The sequence below is a fragment of the Podarcis gaigeae genome (genome assembly GCF_964106915.1).
Source record: "Podarcis gaigeae genome assembly, chromosome: 5".
In the NCBI taxonomy this organism is placed as follows: domain Eukaryota; kingdom Metazoa; phylum Chordata; class Lepidosauria; order Squamata; family Lacertidae; genus Podarcis; species Podarcis gaigeae.
The window spans coordinates 100,668,511-100,687,392 of NC_139681.1; the positions used below are offsets into that span (position 1 = coordinate 100,668,511).

The 18,882-nt window shown below is 51.6% G+C and overlaps 1 protein-coding gene across 4 annotated transcripts in view; it reads right to left on the reverse strand.

The window, feature by feature from the left end:
* LOC310844740 (putative cation-transporting ATPase 13A5) overlaps positions 1-18,882 on the reverse strand; it is a 60,000-nt gene that overhangs the window by 19,322 nt on the left and 21,796 nt on the right. For all 4 annotated transcript variants that reach the window (XM_083739230.1, XM_083739231.1, XM_083739232.1 and 1 more), the window contains 10 exons: positions 17,585-17,654; positions 16,023-16,157; positions 14,794-14,866; positions 13,415-13,546; positions 11,226-11,396; positions 7,640-7,797; positions 7,223-7,411; positions 5,440-5,501; positions 2,980-3,130; positions 922-1,008 (listed from right to left, as the gene is read on the reverse strand). In XM_083739230.1, the coding sequence (XP_083595356.1) occupies positions 922-1,008; positions 2,980-3,130; positions 5,440-5,501; positions 7,223-7,411; positions 7,640-7,797; positions 11,226-11,396; positions 13,415-13,546; positions 14,794-14,866; positions 16,023-16,157; positions 17,585-17,654 (1,228 nt within the window). The remainder of the gene's footprint in view (positions 1-921; positions 1,009-2,979; positions 3,131-5,439; positions 5,502-7,222; positions 7,412-7,639; positions 7,798-11,225; positions 11,397-13,414; positions 13,547-14,793; positions 14,867-16,022; positions 16,158-17,584; positions 17,655-18,882) is intronic.

Sequence of the window (18,882 nt, forward strand, 5' to 3'; positions counted from 1 at the left end):
TTTTTGCCAGGACCCACCCTCTTCTTCTGCCTGTAATTTGTTTTCATACTGAATTTTAAAAGGTTGCAGTCCACTCCTGGGACCTGCCCTCACCATCACCTGCCTCTGAACACCAATGGCTGGGAACACAGTCTTGGGAGAGAGAGATGGTCTCATGTCTGCCTTGCGGGCTTTGGGACAACTCACTGAGCACTGCGGGGCCAGGATGCGAAGGTGTGTGGCTCTCAGTCTGCCCTAAAAGAGAACAACCGCCAGCAGCTGATGCCGGGCCACTGTTCCCCCTGCAGTCGTGCGTTTGACTTTTCCTTGTCCAAAACTATCCACAGAAAGTTCCTTCTGGCTTGGTCCTGTCTCTAAACTGCCTCCTTCCATGCCTCCCAGGTCAGAATGGCAACAGAAGATCCCTGCTGGCTTTTATGTATTTCTGAAGAGCATAGGAAGAGCCAATGGCCCATCGAGCCCAGAATCCTGTTCTCACAGTGGTCGACCAGATGCCCCAATGGGAAACCAGAAATCAGGATTCGAACACAAGAGCAAATCTCCCCTTCTGTGGTTCCCAGCATCACTGATTCCAATTGTGGAGGCACAGCAGAATCGCTAGCCCTCTCCTCCTCCTCCTCCATAAATCGGTCCTATCCTCTGGCAGCCATCACTGCCTCCTGTGGGAGGGAGAGCCATCGTTTAACTATGTGCTACCGACTTCCTTTCGTCTGCCCTGAATCTTCCAGCAAAAACCTTCCCTTTGCCTCCGTCCCAAAGAAGCCCGGGGTAGCAGATGCGCAAATGAAGCTACAAGGCTCCTTTGCCCCAGAAGCTCTTTCACTGAGCGGATGCTGTGATGCCAGCCGCCCCCTGCCATGCTTGCTCCCCCAGGACGCTCCCCCAGGGCGGGGGAAGCTCAGGGGCAGGTGCGGCACTTACCTGGGCGGCGTTGCTGTCTGGCTTGACAATGGTGCGGCTCACTTGCACGCTGCCTTTGCTCCCGTCCGAGCTGGACTCCTCCATTTTCTGTAGGAAGGAAGGAGGAGAACACACATTGCGACTGGGAGAGTCTCAAGGACCAGATTAGCGGGTGGCAAAGATGGTGAAGGGTCTGGAAGCCAAGTCTTAGGAGGAGTCCTTGAGGGGGCCAGAGATGTTTAGCCTGGCCATCTGTCTTGACACGCTTTGGCTGAGATTCCTGCCTTGCACGGGGTTAGACTAGAGGACCTTGGGGGGTCCCTTCCAACTCTACAATTCTCTGAGTCTTTGAGAAGAGGAGACTGAGAGGAGGTCCGTGTTTATGGAAGACAATCTTACTCGGCTATGAGTGATCGCCAAAGAAGAAGAAGAAGAAGAAAGATGATGAGTCCTGCTGGATGAGGCCAATGGGGGCCTATCAAGGGCGGTATGCAGTTCTCACCGTGGCCAACCAGATGCCTGGAGGAAATCTGCAATGAGGATTCGAACACGAGATCCATGTTCTCCCCTCTTGTGGCTTCCAGAAGCATCGCTGCCTCTCCACCCCTCCCCAAATCCTGCCGGCCCTTGTGGGGAACGGGGGAAGGCAACTGTCCTCTGCCCACAATCTTGGGCTGCAACTCTTTCTGTGTTGCCCCGCTGGGTGCTCCCTCCAGGGGCTTTTGCCAAGCAGCAGCGGAAGGACGGACACACCAGTAGCACGAGATGCAAAAGCAGGTTCAGCTGATACTGGAGCAGATTGACAGATTGTGTTGCAAACAGACAGGAAAAACCACGTCCTGGAGCGAAGCCAGAGGGCTCGGGTTTTGCTCTGCCTGTTAGCAGAGGGATGGAGTTGAGGGGAGGGGACCTCTGGGGCAACGTTCCCACGCTCCTCCCTGCTGGAGGTGGCGTGCCGCGGTGCCAGTGAATGAGCCCCGGTGCCAGCCGCCAGCCGCGTGACCGCAAGGGTCAAGAGCCGGGAAGGGCAGCCTCCAAAATCAAGGCAGAGGGTGACGCAATGTTTACGCCAGATTTCCTCTGACAACGGAACAATGGCAGAGGATCTTTGGCACGCCCCAGACTCCTTTCTGAGGCTTTGCACTGCAAACCACAAGCGCTCTGCTCAGTGGAGTGTCTTGCAAACCACTTGTGTTCCCAGGGCCTCCCTCCATCGCTCAGTCACACCGTCCCAGGGTCCTGGCAGGCCCCCGGCGAGAGTGGCCTTGAATTTCGCGAGGCATGGAAGCAGGAAGTGGGCCAGGAGGGGCAGCCAAACACAGGGCGACTTGTGCATTCCCCACACTTTGCTAGGCTAAGAAACCCAGGATGAACAAGGGCTGCAGATTCTTGGATGTTTCCAGTCACTGCAGTCAACTCTTCCTCCTGGAAGCTGTCCCTCCCGGGTGACCGTCGGAGGATAAGAGCCAAAGACCGCCCCCCCCTGAGCCATCATCCTGTATCCCAGTGGCCATTCAGATGCCTCTGCAAGCTTCCTCTTCTTTGGCGATCCCTCGTAGCCGAGTCAGATTGTCTTCCATAAACACTGTTTTAACAATGAATCCGTAAGTGACTGCGGAGGCCACTTTTGGATCCACATGTCCTTCCACAGTGGGGACATTGGTTTCCAGACAGGAGTTGATCACGGTGAGGATTTGCCAAGCGTGTCTTCCTCTTAGCACGTCTCTCCCTTGAGTGCTCACTGGAAGGACAGATCGTGAAGCTGAGGCTCCAAAACTTTGGCCACCTCATGAGAAGAGAAGACTCCCTGGAAAAGACCCTGATGTTGGGAAAGATGGAGGGCACAAGGAGAAGGGGACGTCAGAGGACGAGATGGCTGGACAGTGTTCTCGAAGCTACGAACATGAGTCTGACCAAACTGCAGGAGGCAGTGGAAGACAGGAGTGCCTAGCATTCTCTGGTCCATGGAGTCACGAAGAGTCCGACATGACTAAACAAAAATTATTATTACTGTATTATTATGCCTTGCCTTCCCAGCTCTTTCCTGCTCGGCAGCGCTGAGCGTGAAAGTCGACTCACCCAGTTGGTGCCCTCAAACATCTTGACGTCCAGGGGATCCCCTTGGATCTTCCCGTCCAAGACCAGCAGGGAGTGGCAGGTGGCCATGGCTCTGCAGATGGGCCCCCACGGCAGCGGGCAGCCGCTGGAGAAGCTGTGCACAGCCTGGAAGCTGGGAGGGAAAGCAGAGCATGAGCCCCAGGGTCCCTCTTGCCAGAGGGAGAAAGAGTCCGGGGTGCCGATTAGCCACACTAGCCAAGGGCGCCTTCAAAACTCTCTCCCAGGCAAATCAGGTACTCTCTATCACATGTGGTGGCTATGTAAGAAAACCCAGATATTTGGGGAGAGCATCCATTCAGAATTACAAAAAAGGTTAAAGATCTCTTTTAACAGAAAACCAGAAGCTTATCTGCTGGGAATTATAGATTTGGATATCCCGCAAAAAATGCTACAGTTGCAGCAACAGTTCTTATTGCAGCAAAACGGAAGTGATAAAATCCGCTCTATTCATGAATGGATTCAAAAACTGACAGAATATGCAGAGTTAGATAGTTTATCAGAAAAATAAAGAATAAACCTAAAAAGGAGGTCTTTAAAGTACATTTGAAAAATAATTACTGTAGTTTAAATTCTGTCGCAGCATTCGAGCAATTTCAATGGTAGCTTTAAGAAAGACATCAGATTTAAAATAAATTAAGGATTAGTCAAATTTGGATAAAAGTGTGTGTTGGCAACCAGCAATATATAATTGAAGTAAGGAACAGATGGGAGGTCGGGTCTATAGTTCAAAGACCAATTTTTGCTTCATTGTTTTGTAAATAATATTGTGTTCATTTTCATTTCTGTTTTTCTTCTTTTCTTTCTTCTCGATGTATCAATAATAATAATAATAATAATAATAATAATAATAATAATAATAATAATCTCTTTCCCAAAACACAGCAGATGTTGCTTGGGCTCCAGGATCTGCAGCCCAAGTGGACAAGAGGAGTCTCAAAGGGTTGTCTGGAGCAGCAAGGCTGCCAGGGATGAAAGAAGAAGCCCGTCTTTGGGTCTAAGGCGAAGGGCTGCCCCACAGCAGAGTTGACTGTGCAGCTGCAGACCTTTGAAAGCCTATTTCATTGGCCTTGTCTGCCCTTCCGCTGGTCTCCCCCTTGAAAATGCAGGTTGCCCAATCTGGGGATAATCCAATCCATTTGTTAATTGATTTTCATAAAATTTGTACATTGTTTTATTGCAAAAAAACCAAGAACAGCAAACCCTCAGAGTGGTCTATGAAAAGATAAGACTGGAGGTCAGGGGCGAGGAAAAGGGAGCAGTAAAAATGAAGTTTAGTCCACCCACAGGCCAAGGAAGGATGCAAAATGTCTGCTTTCCCCAGTGGAGAGATTTCCCTGGATCAGAGCCTCAGAAATGCTGATGTGCTTGTTTCTTGTTCTTTCAGCATTTTAACATTTTGTAATGTTTTGAAGTATTGCAATTTTTTCTTGATTTTCTTGTTTTCATGGATCATCTAGTCCCAACCCAAGAGTCCTTTCCCCTCCTGCGGTTTCCAGCAAGCGCTTCTGCCTCCAGCTGTGCTACCCGACCAGAAACCTTTCCATCTCTCTCTTTCTCGCTGGTCTCCCAGGAAGGAGGTCCAAGTTAGGGGAGGTAAGTCAGGAGGAAGGCTTTTGGAGCACCGAAATCCGCCTTCCAGTCACTGCTCACCCTCTCCGCACCCCTCTTTACTCCACAAACAATCGGCCCTTGTTGGAAACTGTCAACATAACCTCCTTAATCCTTTCGTTCCAGAGGCCAAACACACAGTGGCTCCTTCAGAACAAGATTTAGGCTTCCCTTGAACAGGCGCAGAGCCAAAGGGGTGTAGAAGGAGGAGGAAGGAGGAAGGAGGAAGGAGAGGGAGGAGGAAGAGGAGGAGGAAGGAGAGGAAGGAGGGGAGGGAGGAAGAGGAGGAGGAGGAGGAGGAGGAGGGAGGGAGAGAGGGAGGAGGGAGGGAGGGAGGGAGGAAGGAAGGAAGGAAGGAAGGAAGGAAGGAAGGAAGATAGATTATTGTGCTGCTGGACTAGATGGGCCGTTGGCACCTTAACCTTTTGTATTTAAGAAGTGAAAGACTTCTGAAATGAATCTGCTGCCGTCCCCAAAGCAGGCACTGCCAAGAGGACTAAACCTTCCACTGTTCTCTGCTGCCGGAATCTGCAAAGGAGCAGGGCTGGCTTGCTAGATTTCCCCGAAGCCTCTCCTTGGCAGCAGGAAGCTGGATAGCAGCAACCCCCCCCCCCTCTCCTTCTGGGGCTGGAGCCAAGCAGAGGCTTTGCAGCCCCCTTGGCTGGGCAGTGCTTCTTCATTAATCTCTCTGTATTCAGGTTTACTTAAAAGGAATTTTCTGGCCACCCCGGGGAGTTGGACCAGATGATCACTGGGATACAACAACCACAAGCACAACTTCCCTATGCAATGCTACCATTCCAGGGGGCTTACCTCCTCTTTTCGCAGGGGACGGCGCCCCACAGATCCAGGCCATCCTCTGTCAGCGTGCCAGTCTAGGTGGGGGGAAACAGACACAGGGCATCCCTGGTCAGAAGGCGGAGGGCCCGATGCTCAGCTCAAGTGCCGCAGGGCAGCTCAGGCACAGATCTCCTTGTGGGCGGGTGAAGGCGAGGGATGGACCCACAAAGCGGGGAGGGGGGCAGAGAGAGACGGGAAGGCCCCTGGGGGAACCGGGAAGCTCTCCGTGGGGCGCAGAGCTTCCTTCTTCCTTGCCCAGAGGAAGCCAAGTCCCTGGGTGCCGCTGAGCCTTGAGGAAAGAACTCCTGAGGACTAGAAACCTCCCAGGAATGAAAGGGCTGGAGGCTTCAAGGCAGTTACCCCTGAATGGGGCAACTGTGCCCCCGCAAGACCAGGTACGCAGCCTGGGAGCCATTTTGGACTCACAGCTGTCCATGGAGGCACAGGTCAAATCTCTATCCAGGGCAGCTGTGTACCAGCTCCATCTGGTACGTAGGCTAAGACCCTGCCTGCCTGCAGACTGTCTCGCCAGAGTGGTACATGCTCTGGTTATCTCCCGCTTGGACTACTGCAATGCGCACCACGTGGGGCTACCTTTGAAGGGACCCGGAAACTACAACTTATCCAGAATGCGGCAGCTAGACTGGTGACTGGGAGCGGCCGCCGAGACCACATAACACCAGTCCTGAAAGACCTACATTGGCTCCCAGTACGTTTCCGAGCACAATTCAAAGTGTTGGTGCTGACCTTTAAAGCCCTAAACGACCTCGGCCCAGTGTACCTGAAGGAGCGTCTCCACCCCCATCGTTCTGCCTGAACACTGAGATCCAGCGCTGAGGGCCTTCTGGCGGTTCCCTCATTGCGAGAAGCAAAGCTACAGGGAACCAGGCAGAGGGCCTTCTCGGTGGTGGCACCTGCCCTGTGGAACGCCCTCCCATCAGATGTCAAAGAGATAAACAACTACCTGACATTCAGAAGACATCTTAAGGCAGCCCTGTTTAGGGTAGTTTTTAATGTGTGACACCTTAGTGTATTTTGGGTCTTTGTGGAAGCCGCCCAGAGTAGCTGGGGAAGAATTTGTTCAATTCCCCCCCCCCCCCGCCATATATAGTCTGGCCCACCACAAGGTCTGAGGGATGGTGGACCAGCCCACGGCTGAAAAAGGTTGCTGACCGCTGTACTAAGCCATGGTCCCTCCTGGGGCCTGAGGTAGAAATTCTGTAAAACCCATTACCAGTAAGGCCAGAGTCACGAACCCAAGAGTGCGGCCAGACCCCAAAACAGCTAATGCTTGAAGGTTAGGAATGAGAAACAACTCCTGATAAGGAACAAGGAGGGCTCTGCATGTACATTTTTTTAAAAAGGGGTTGAGAAAGTGTTTCCAAGAACTGGTTGTATGAGGGGTGGCAGACAGCGGTTGGGAAGAGGATGAAAGAGCCAAAATGATGTATATTTTTCCTATAAAGTTTGTGTCCTGGGGCAAAGTGTCCTCTCTGGGCTCTACCCTGCAATTCATTGGCGAAAGTTCAGTGCCTGAAACCCAAATTACCGCATTACCAGAACCAAAGGATTCAAACTACAGGGAAAGAGATTCCAAGTCTCTCCTTCCTGGGGGGCTTTCAAGCAGACTTGGGGTGTCCCTCCATCAGGGACTAAGGCAGATGGTCCTTAGGATCCCTTCCAACTCTCCCGTTTTCTGACAAAGTCTGGCCGATTTGGAATTTGAAAGGCCAAGGGAATTCCCCAGAGACGGCACCTTGTCGAAGCAGACCAGGTTGATCTGCCCACAGATGTTGATCCTCTGAGGGCTGATGCAGAAGATCTTCTTCTTCTTCAGCCTCCTCTGGGCGTAGACGATGCCGGTGGTCAAGGCGGCTGGAATGGCCGGAGGGACCGCGACCGTCATGAGGAGGAGCGCCATGGTCACCGTGTCCGAGGTGGGTTGCTGGGAGGGCACAAACACACCGGGCAGATGTGGTCAGCGGGTCGGCCATGCACTTCTGCCTTAACGGGCTCCATCCAAGCCCCCCGCCCAGCCCCATCTATTAATTCATTGCATTCAAACCCACCTTTTCCTCCAGGGTACTCAAGGAGCCCCTCCTGATCCTCCTCCTCCCCTTTCCATCCCCACAACAGCCCTGTGAGGTAGGAGGGGCAGAGAAAAGGTCCTCACCTTGCGGCTCACGTACACCCCGATGGTGTAGACCAGCCCCAGGATGCCGATCAGAGCCAGGCCCACGATGAAGCGGAAGGCTTCTCGGTAGAGGCGGAAGTTCAGGGGCTTCGGGTAAAGGATGGACCTCACCAGGTCTCCCTTGGCGGTGTTGAAACCTGCAGCAAAACGTGGCATGGGTGACACTCGAACGCAGGACACAGACTCGGCCCAAGGAGTTATCCCCACGCCTTGTCCTTTGGCTTCCCAGAGAACTTTGCATTCAAGGTAAGAGCCCCACATTCCATCCTTTTTGCGCTCGGATTTAGGCTGCGATCCTCTGCGTGCTTACTCGGGAGGAAGCTCCACGGAGCCCAAATACAGCTGGCCGTCTGTCAGGGGCTAGGACCAGACGACCCTCTGCAGTTCAGTGATTCTAATAAAGGTGCCTAGGACTGGATTTCTTATGGCTTTGGAGTGCGTAAGATGTCATGTGCCTGCGGTCCCAGAAACAGCCTCATATGAAACTAGCTCTAAGCACAATGACTTGGAAGGAACCCAGAGGGCAGGCACACTTTCCCAGCAGTAGAATCATAGAGTGGGGAGGGACCCTGAGGGTCCTCTAGTCCAGCCCCCTGCAATGCAGGAACCTCGGCTAAAGAATCCCTGAGAGACGGCCGTCCAAGCTCTGCTTCAAACCTTCCAAGGAAGGAGAGTCCCCCACCTTCCGAGGGAGACCCTTCCACTGTGGAACAGCTCTCACCCTCCAAAAGTTCTTTCTGTGGTTGAGCCGGGACCCCCTTTCTTGCAGCCTAAGTCCTTTGGTTCAGCTTCTATTCTCTGGAGCAGCAGAAAGAAGGCTTGCTCCTCCTTCCAGATATTGGTAAGGTAAAGGTAAAGGGGCTCACTGGAAGGACAGATCGTGAAGCTGAGGCTCCAAGACTTTGGCCACCTCATGAGAAGAGAAGACTCCCTGGAAAAGACCCTGATGTTGGGAAAGATGGAGGGCAGAAGAAGAAGGGGACGACAGAGGACGAGATGGTGGGACAGTGTTCTCGAAGCTACCAGCATGAGTTTGACCAAACTGCGGGAGGCAGTGGAAGACAGGAGTGCCTGGCGTGCTGTGGTCCAGGGGGTCACGAAGAGTCGGACACAACTCAATGACTGAACAACAACAAAAGGTTGTTGGGCAGGGGGTTGGACTCGATGGCCCTTGTGGTCTCTTCCAACTGTATGATTCTATGATTCTATGAAAAGGTAAAGGGACCCCTGGCCAATAGGCCCAGTCATGGCTGACTCTGGGGTTTCAGTGCTCATCTCACTTTATTGGCTAAGGGAGCCGGCGTGCAGCTTCCGGGTCATGTGGCCAGCAGGACTAAGCTGCTTCTGGAGAACCAGAGCAGCGCACGGAAACGCCGTTTACCTTCCCGCCGAAGTGGTACCTATTTATCTACTTGCGTTGGTATGCTTTTGACCTGCTAGGTGGGCAGGAGCAGGGACCAAGCAACGGGAGCTCACCCGATCACAGGGATTCGAACCGCCGACCTTCTGATCGGCAAGTCCTAGGCTCTGTGGTTTTAACCCACAGCTCCACCCGCGTCCCTCTCCAGATATTGGAAGAGTGCTAATCCTCTTGCGTGATAACCAGTCACTGGGCGGCAGGTGGGGAGAGCCCACAGAGTGGGCTGTGGGGGGCAGACATTCATCTCCTGTCATTATTATTATTATTATTATTATTATTATTATTATTATTATTACTATTATTTATTTATACCCCGCCCACCTGCTGGGTTTCCCCAACCACCCTGGGCAACAAACAGCATATCTAAAAACATAATAAAAACAACAAACATTAAAAACTTCCCTAAACAGGGCTGCCTTCAGATGTCTTCTAAAAGTTAGATAGTTGTTTATTTCCTTGACATCTGATGGGAGGGTTAAAACAGAGTGGGTGCCACCACTGAGAAGGCCCTCTGCCTGGTTCCCTGTAAGCTCACTTCTCGCACTGAAGGAACCGCCAGAAGGCCCTTGGATTCCTTTCTCATTCCCTATCTCTCATTCCCCCTTCCCGCTCCACAGAGCGGATTGAATACTCCTGATAAAGGTTTCGCTTATCACTGAGCTGCCCAAGACACAGTTACCCTTTTGGGGGCATCAAAATCAGGCCTGGAGAAGAGGCTCTTTGACACAACCTGCAGGTCTACATTCTCTTGCCTCCCTGGATGCTATTGTTAGTATTCAAAAGAAAAGCGCTTCCTCTTGGCACCAGGTGAGTCAAGCTCAATTTAGGATTTTGCATGCATTCATCACATGCGCCATCAACTTTCAAGAAAGGAGAGTCACGCTTCACTTCAGGAAGAGTTCCATAGTTTAATTTTCCACACACCCCCCCCACCACACCCCTGTCACCTGCAAAACTGCCTCCCTCCAAATCCCTTGATCTGCATGAGAAAGAAACCGGGGGGGGGGGGGAGAGAGAGAAGGAGGGCATGAAAGAAGGGAAAAGGGAGGCCATGACCTTCCCGGGGACCAACAGGCAAGAGTCCTAATTGCAAAAATAGCAATTCGATTTTTCTCTCCTCTCCCCCCCTCCTCCGCACTCAGGGTCACCCATCTCCCTACCTTAAAGAGGTGTAAATCACAAAGCTGTGTTATAGAAATTCTAAAGTCATACACACATACACACACACACCGTATTTTTCGCTCTATAAGACTGACTTTTCCCCTCCTAAAAAGTAAGTGGAAATGCATGTGCGTCTTATGGAGCAAATGCAGGCTGCGCAGCTATCAGAGAAGCCAGAACAGCAAGAGCGATTGCTGCGCAGCAATCCCTCTTGCTGTTCTGGCTTCAGGGATAGCCGCACAAAGCCTCTTCAACAACATTTGATTCAGAATATTTTCTTTCTTGTTTTCCTCCTCTAAAAACTAGGTGCATCTTGTGGTCGGGTGTGTCTTATAGAGCAAAAAATACAGTATATAGAAAAATACATAAATGTACAAGGCAAACACACATGCATAAGCATAGTGCCTGAAACAGTACATATAGTGTTTGCAAGGAGGAAGGAAATGGGAAAAGCTTTCCAATTGTAGGGGCTGCTTACACCTCCCTGTAAATACAGTCTGGCAAGTATCTGTGAAGCTGAGCACACTCTCAATATGCGTAAGAGATTCAGAAACGAAGGATTTACCATCTCCAAGGAATGGCCAGGCTACCCAGAAAAGGCAATCAGATAAGGCAGGATCAGGTATCCTGGCAGACAGGAGAGAAGCAACGCAAGGTGCTGGGGACCACCTCTTTCTGTGAGGCGTGTATGATGTTTTGGGGGGTGGTCTTGGGCTCCAGGGTGGGGAATTTCAAAAGTCTATATAAGGGCTTGCACACCAATGTTCTGGGTTCCTCCTCCCTCCTGTGTGGGGTGAGTGGGGAAACTGTTGCAACAGTTCAATAAAGATCAGGCTTACTAGCTGCTTTGCTTCTCAATATTCTCGGCCTGACCTCTGTTATTTTCTCCTACCAATGGAGAACCTACAAAGGACTCTATGGGGCTCCTGCATACCCCATAAGGGAAAGGGGGCAGGTTTTTTACACAACAGCTGCTTGACTCACCTGTCTGCAGCACGACGGCCCTGACCGGGCCTTTTCCGGCTCGCTTGGTCTGGATGACCTCTGTGCCGCAGAAGAGAACGTGTCGGCGGTAGTCTTCCACGCTGTGAACTTTCCAGGGCTTGGTGTTGTCCGTCTGGGGCAAGGGGGTCTTCATCACGGGAACGCTTTCGCCTGCAAACGCAGCCCAAATCTCACCCTCTCAGTGGACATCACCACAGAATCACGGCATCGTGGAGTTGGAAGGGTCCCCCAGAGTCATCTAGACCAACCCCCGGCAAGGCTGAAATCTCGGCTAGAGCATCCGAGACAGAGGGCCACCCGACCTCTGCTTAGAAACCTCCAAGGAAGGAGAGTCCACCATCTCCCGAAGGAGACCGTTCCGCCATCAAACAGGATCTTGAAGAACCAGAATAGGTTCTTCCTAATGTCTACGCAAAACTGCCTTTCTTGCAGCTTGAATCAGTGTGCCTGGATTATTACCAATGGTGGTGATTCCTTTGCACAGAACCATCAACATGCACAGCGCTTCAAAGGAGGCCCTGCCCCAAGGAGCTTACAAATGGCAATGAGATACAAGGGGAAGAAAACCAAGGTGGGGTCAGGTAAGGGAAGAGCGTTGTCTTCATTGCAATGGCACACGCGGAGGTGGCACTGCAGAGAGCGGAAGGAGCTGCCAAGGGGATGGGGCCCATGAATGTTGTGCTCCCCTCGGCCGGAAAGGCTGTACCGTATTTTTCGCTCTATAAGACGCACCTTTTCCCCTCCAAAAATTAAGGGGGAATGTGTGTGTGTCTTATGGAGCGAATGCAGCCTCCTTGGCTTCAGCGACAGCAACGCGAAGCCTCCAAAGCGCAGAGGGAGCGCTCCCGCTGCGCTCTGGAGGCTTCGGGTTGCCTTCGCTGAAGGAGGAGGCAATGTGGGAGAGGGAGAGCTGCGCAGCGCCCCTTCAGCTAAGCGGGAGGAGAAATGGAAGGGGCTCCGTTTCTCCTGCCGCTTTGCTGAAGGGGCGCTGTACAGAGAGCGGGAGAATTTTTTTTGTTCTCCCCCTCTAAAACAAGGTGCGCCCTATGGTCGGGTGCATCCTACAGAGCGAAACATATGGTACAGTGGTGCCTCGCAAGACGAAATTAATCCGTTCCGTGAGGCTCTTCGTATAGCGGTTTTTTCGTCTTGCGAAGCAAGCCCATTGACAGTTTAGCGGATTAGCGCTACAGCTGTCAAGCGGCTTCCAGCGATCAGCTGTTAAGCGGCTTATCAGCAGAACAGCGGCTTAGCGGCTTAAGAAAAGGGCGAAAAAAGCGAAAAAACCCGCGGGGGAATGCAAGATTTTTTTCGTCTTGCGAAGCAACCCCATAGGGGAATTCGTTTTGCGAAGCGCCTCCAAAACGGAAAACCCTTTCGTCTAGCGGGTTTTTCGTCTTGCGAGGCATTCGTCTTGCGGGGCACCACTGTACATAAGAAGGTAAGAAGTGTCAGTACGCCTTTGAGCCGATGCCAATGACTTGGCTCCATATCTGGATCTGCCCCAACTGGACTAGGCGAACTGGAGCAATTCCAGAGACCTTGCACTCCTGCAAAGCAGGTCTAAGTGCACCGGACCCACAACTGTCTCATCTCTACATAGATAACACAGAGACTCCCACAGAGTCAGGCAGGAGTGGAAGAAGCGAAGAGCAGTTTCCGCCCCCTCCTTTCTGAAAACATCAGGAGATTCTTGCAACGGGAGGGGGTGAAAATATCCCCATCCAGTTCAGCATCCTGTTTTCACAGGGGCCATCCAAGTGTTTTTTTTTATTATTATTATTTCTACACTGCCCTACACCCGAAGGTCTCAAATGCCCCAATGGGAAATGGGCAAGAAGGATCTGAGCACAATCATCCTCTTTCCTCTGGCAACTGAAATCCAGAAGCATCGCTGCCTCTGACTGTGGGGGCAGAGTAGGACCACTGACAGCCCTCTCCCCCGCCATGAGTTTGCGCCATCCTCTTCTAAAGCCATTCTATTTGGCGGCCAAATCACTGTCTCCTGCTGGAGAGAGTTCCACAGTTTAATTTACCTGCCCCCCTTTTAAATTCACCTTTCAGGCTGCCTCCCTCCAAATCCCTTCATCTGCGTGAGAAAGAAAGCAGAGCGGGCAGAAGGAGGGCGTGGGAGAAGGGCCAAGGGAGGCCAGGACAGTTCTGTGTACCTGTGAGCATCCCCTCGTTGACCACGCAGCTCCCTTCTATGAGGATGGCATCGCAGGGCAGAGAAAACCTCTGGCTTTCCAAGAGAAGGACATCTCCTGGGACCAGCTGGCAGGATTCCACCTTGCAGCTCCCTGCAGGAAAAGGGGCTCTGTTAAAGCGCAGGTTTCCCAGGAAAAGTGCCGGAACAAACAACAACAGCAACCGCTCAGGCGCAGAGCTTTAAAGCGCTGAGCTCTGCCTAAAAGTCTGGATAGAACCTTATGCTCGTTCCTATTGAAATTCATTTCAGGGGAAAAGACAGGGTGTCATTATTATTATTATTATTATTATTATTATTATTATTATTATTTCCTGGTTTGGGCCCAGTTTTCCAATCTGTTTTTGGATTTAATGAAACCGGGGGGGGGGGCGGCCCCAGGGCCGGATTTAGGTTTGATGAGGTCCTGAGCTACTGAAGGTAATGGGGCCATTTATCTGTCCAGCTGTCCTTTGTCAACAACAAATTGCCGCTGTTTTTTATGTTGAATATGTGCTATATATTAATTTATGGACCTCATCAATAGGTATCTAAAGCCATTTGCACATAATAAATAGGAGCCTACACAACACAAAACACTGTTGCTGTATGTAGGTTTTATTTTACTGTGGTACTTCAGTTTAAGAAAAGTCCTGTTTACGAATGATTCGGTTTACAAACTCAGCAAAACTGGAAGTAGTGTCCTGGTTTGCAAACTTTACCTTGGTTTAAGAACGGAATCTGAATGGTAGAAGGGCACTGGCGGCGGGAGGCCTCATTCGGGAAAGAGTGCCTCGGTTTAAGAACGGTTTCGATTTAAGAACAGACTTCCGGAACAGATTAAGTTCAGAAACTGAGGGACCACTGTACAGTCATATCTCAATCTTACGTTTGCTTCATATTATGTTCTTACAGGTTACATCCCACGGCGACCCGGAAGTACTGGAAAGGGTTACTTCCAGGTTTTGCCACTCGCGCATGCACACAAGCGCTAAATTGCACCGTGCACCTGTGCAGATACGGCACTTCAGGTTGCACTCTTTTCAGGTTGCAAACGGGCCTCCGGAACAATACAGGTACCACTGCATTTGCTTTTTATCTTTTATTTTGGAACTGTACATCCAGTTTCCCCCCCCCCTTTAAATTTTTTGGGGGGCCCAAGCTACAGCTTGTTTAGTTTATACGTAAATCCGGCCCCGGGTGGCTCAGAAGAGTTTGGGAACCCTTCCTTTAAAGGCCTTGAGGCTGCCCCATGTGGGGAGATGGGGAAGCAGGAAAGTGCTGGGAGAGGAAGGGGAGGCTGTGGGGCAGGAGAAGAAGGCAGCTGTCTCAAGACCCCAATACAAACACACACCCACACACCTTCATTCTTGGTCCAGGCCAGGACTTCCACCTTGTTGTGCTCCTTCACCAGGTTGTGCAACTTGATTGATTGCTGCGGAAAGAAGAGACTTAGGCGCTGAGCATGTCTGAGCAGGGAAGGCTGGTCCCTGGGGGGGCCTTCCAGTCGGCTCCTCTCTAGTGAGTAAAATTCAATCACATGCAAAAGGAGAGCCTGCTGGACCAGGCTAAAGGGGGCCCATCTAGTCCAGCATCTTGTTCTCACAGGGGCCAACCAGGTGACTGTGGGAAACCTTGTGGCAGGGAGTTCCACAGTTTAACCATATGCTGTGTGAAGCAGGATTTTTTTTTTTTTTTTTTTTTTTTTTTTTAGAAACATGTCCTGAATCTTCCAACATTCCCATGCATTCTAGTGTTAGGAGAGAGGGAGGGAAACTTTTCTCTTTCCACTTTCTCTCATGCAACCTCCATCAGCCCTGGCACAATATGGCTAAGGGGGTCAGCAGGATGGGAAAAGCCAGGCAGAAAAGCTGGCCAAATAAACCAAAGGCTGAGTGGAAGAGGTGCCTCTGAGAGGGTGGTGCCCTGCGGCGTGAGAGAGGGCAAGGTCTTCCGGGAGGCTTAAGGCACTCCCATCCTTTGCTTAGAATTAAAGCTCTTGTCCTGAGTTCCAGGCTTTCAAGTTCTGTGTCCGAGTGCCCCCCCCCCTTTTCTGCCCCAGAGCTTTCCCTGCGAAAACACACTCTTTAAAACTGAACAAAAAAAATTCCTTCCAGTAGCACCTTAAAGACCAACTAAGTCAGTTCTTGGTATGAGCTTTCGTGTGCATGCACACTTCTTCAGATACACTGAAACAGAAGTTTCCAGACCCTTCTAACTTCTGTTTCAGTGTATCTGAAGAAGTGTGCATGCACACGAAAGCTCATACCAAGAACTGACTTAGTTGGTTTTTAAGGTGCTACTGGAAGGAATTTTTTTTGTTTTGACTATGGCAGACCAACACGGCTACCTATCTGTAATTTAAAACTGAAGCTCAACAAATGGCCATTGGGGTTTTCCGCAGACTGCTGTTTGCTCCAATTTCGCTTTAAAGAGCAGCTTTTTGCTGGGAAATCTCCAGAGCAAAAAAACCCCAACCAAGCACAAAAAGAGCATTTGGACATGGAGCTTTAACCGTGCCAGGAAGGAGTGGAGGAAAGCTACGTTAGGAGAAGCCCTGACCAAAAGGGCAAAAGGAGTGGCAGACTCACCTGTCGGAGGTCGTACACCGTGAGGGCGATAGAGATGACGGACAGGATGATGATGGCAACGGAGTACTCGATGTATCCCTGGACCAGCCAGAGGGTCAGCGTGAAGGTTTGGAAGATGTAAAAAGGGTTCAGGATCTGCAGAGAGCATGGGGCAGAGAACATCAGTCTGCCTGTCTGCCAGTCTCTGACCGATGAGCATCCCAGGACTCCATGCTGGGCCTCTTGCCAACTAGAGAGGCAGTGTGGCGCAGGGGTTAGACTGCTGGACTAGGACCTGGGAGAGACCAGGGTTCGAATCCCCACTAAACGGCCTTGGCCCAGTATACCTGAAGGAGCATCTCCACCCCCATCGTTCTGCCCGGACACTGAGGTCCAGCTCCGAGGGCCTTGTGGCGGTTCCCTCCCTGCGAAAAGCCAAGTTACAGGGAACCAGGCAGAGGGCCTTCTCCGTGGTGGCACCCTCCCTGTGGAACGCCCTTCCACCAGATGTCAAGGAAATAAACAACTCTCTGACTTTTAGAAGACATCTGAAGGCAGCCCTATTTGGGGAGGTTTTTAATGCCTGATGTTTTAATGTAATTTTAATCTTTTGTTGGAAGCCGCCCAGAGTGGCTGGGGAAACCCAGCCAAATGGGCAGGGTAGAAATAATCAATGATGATGCTCCTCACTGGGCGTGACCTTGGGGACCAGTCGCTGCCTTCTCTAAGCCTAGCCTACCTCACGGGGTTGTTGTGGGGGCCCAAGAGCCATGCGCACCACCATGAGCTCCTCAGAGGAAAAGGTGCAACAAATAAATAGGTCTCTCCAGGAGCCTTAGCACAACCTTCCCACCCATCCACCCTGCCATTGCGATGGCTGCTGCCTCTTTCCCTGCAAGTTCCGGAGGAAGAGTGGTATATATTTTTTGCTCTGTAGGACACACTTTTTCCCCTCCAAAAATTGATGGGAAATGTGTGTGCGTCCTATGGAGCAAATGCTGGCTCCTTGGCTTCAGCGATAGCAACGCTAACAGTGGCGTAGCGTGGGGGGTGCAGGGGGGGCCGGCCGCACCGGGCGCAACATCTGGGGGTTAGGGGGCGCAAATCCACGGGTTAGGGGGTGCAAATTACTTGCCTTGCCCCGTGCTGACAACCCACGCTACGCCACTGAACGCTAAGCCTCCGAAGCGCAGAGGGAGTGCTCCCTCTGTGCTCCAAAGGCTTTGTGTTGCTTTCGCTGGAGCCTGGAGAGCGAGAGGCGTCGGTGCGCACCGACCCCTCTCGCTCTCCAGGCTTCAGGGATAGCCGCACACAGCCCTCTGGCAGGGGGAGGCTGCACGTGGCTATGGCTTCCTCTTTAGCCCCACGCAGCCTCTCCCGGCAGGGCATAAAGAGGATTAGCCAAAACAGCGAGCGGGATCCATCCCACTGGCTTTCTTGGCTTGTGCCATAGCCGCACGCAACCCCTCCGGAAGGGAGAGGTTGTGCACAGCCTGTATGCTGCTCTTTGGGGCTGGTGCGCCCTATGGAGCGAAAAATAAGGTAACTTTAACAAATAACCAAAATAAAGGGACCCCCGTTACCTCTTTAAAGAGCAATTTCCAGATGGGGCGGACTTCGATTTCAATGGCGTTGGGGCCGCAAACCAACTTTCTGAGAAAGACAGGAGAGATGAGGAGACCCCCCCCCTTAAGACCTGAGGAACAAGCAGCCCAGACCTCCAGGGCAAGGCAGGGGTTTGGCAGGGCATGTCCTTCTATCCAATCTCAAGAACATAAGAAGAACTCTGCTGGGTCAGGCCAGGGGCCCATCTAGGCCAGCATCCTGTTCTCACAGGGGCTGACCAGATGCACCAAAGGGAAACCAACCAAAGCAGGATTCGAACACAAGAGCAACTCTCTCCCCTCCTGAGGTTTCCAGCAGCTGGGATTCAGGAACATTGCTGCCTCTATCTGTGGAGGCAGGGCAGAGCCGTCCTGGCTGGGAGTTCATCCATAGTCCTCTCTTCGTGAATTTGTCTAATCCTCTTTTACAGCCATCCAAGTTGTTGGTCCCCCACAGAAAATTATCTCCTAAGCTCCTTCCCCGCTGGATAGTGCCAGAGGCGTGGAGACATACCGTATTTTTCGCCCTATAGGACGCACCGTCCCATAAGGCACACCTAGTTTTTTGGGGGGGGAATAAAGGGGGGAAATTATTTCCCCCCCAGGCACAGGGCTGGGGCGGGGGAAGCCCGAGCTTCCCCCGCCCCCAGCCTCCAGAGCAGGCAACTCTCCGCAATGCCCGGGAGCCCGGCGCAGGCTCCCACAGCTTGCGGAGAGCTGCGCGAAGCCTGCATTGGACCCATGGGACACACACACATTTCCCCTTCATTTTTGGAGGGGAAAAAGTGCGTCCTATAGGGCGAAAAATATGGTATTTAAGAAGTGATAGAAAGGAAGGGGAAAGGGAAAAGGGGAGGGGAAAGGGGAAAGGGGAAAGGGGAAAGGGGAAAGTGGAAAGGGGGAGGGAAAGGAAAGGAAAGGAAAAAGGGGAAATGGAACGGTGAAAAGGAAAGGAGAAAGGGAAAGGGAGAGGGAGAGGGGAAAGGGAAAGGGAAAGGAAAAGGAAAGGAAAGGAAAAGGAAAAAGGAGAAGGGGAAGGAAAAAAGAAAGGAAAAAGGAAATGAAAGACAAGATAAGACAAGATACCAATGAAAGAAGAATGGCAAGTTAAAATTATGGAATATGCAGAAATGGCAAAACTCACAGGAAGAGTCAGAGACAAAGACAACAGAGATTTTTAAAAAGACTGGGAATCGTTCATGCTGTATTTACAGAAATATTGTAAAGAAATGGACTCACTAGCAGGGTTTGAGTAAAACACTGACAATTAAGAAAGC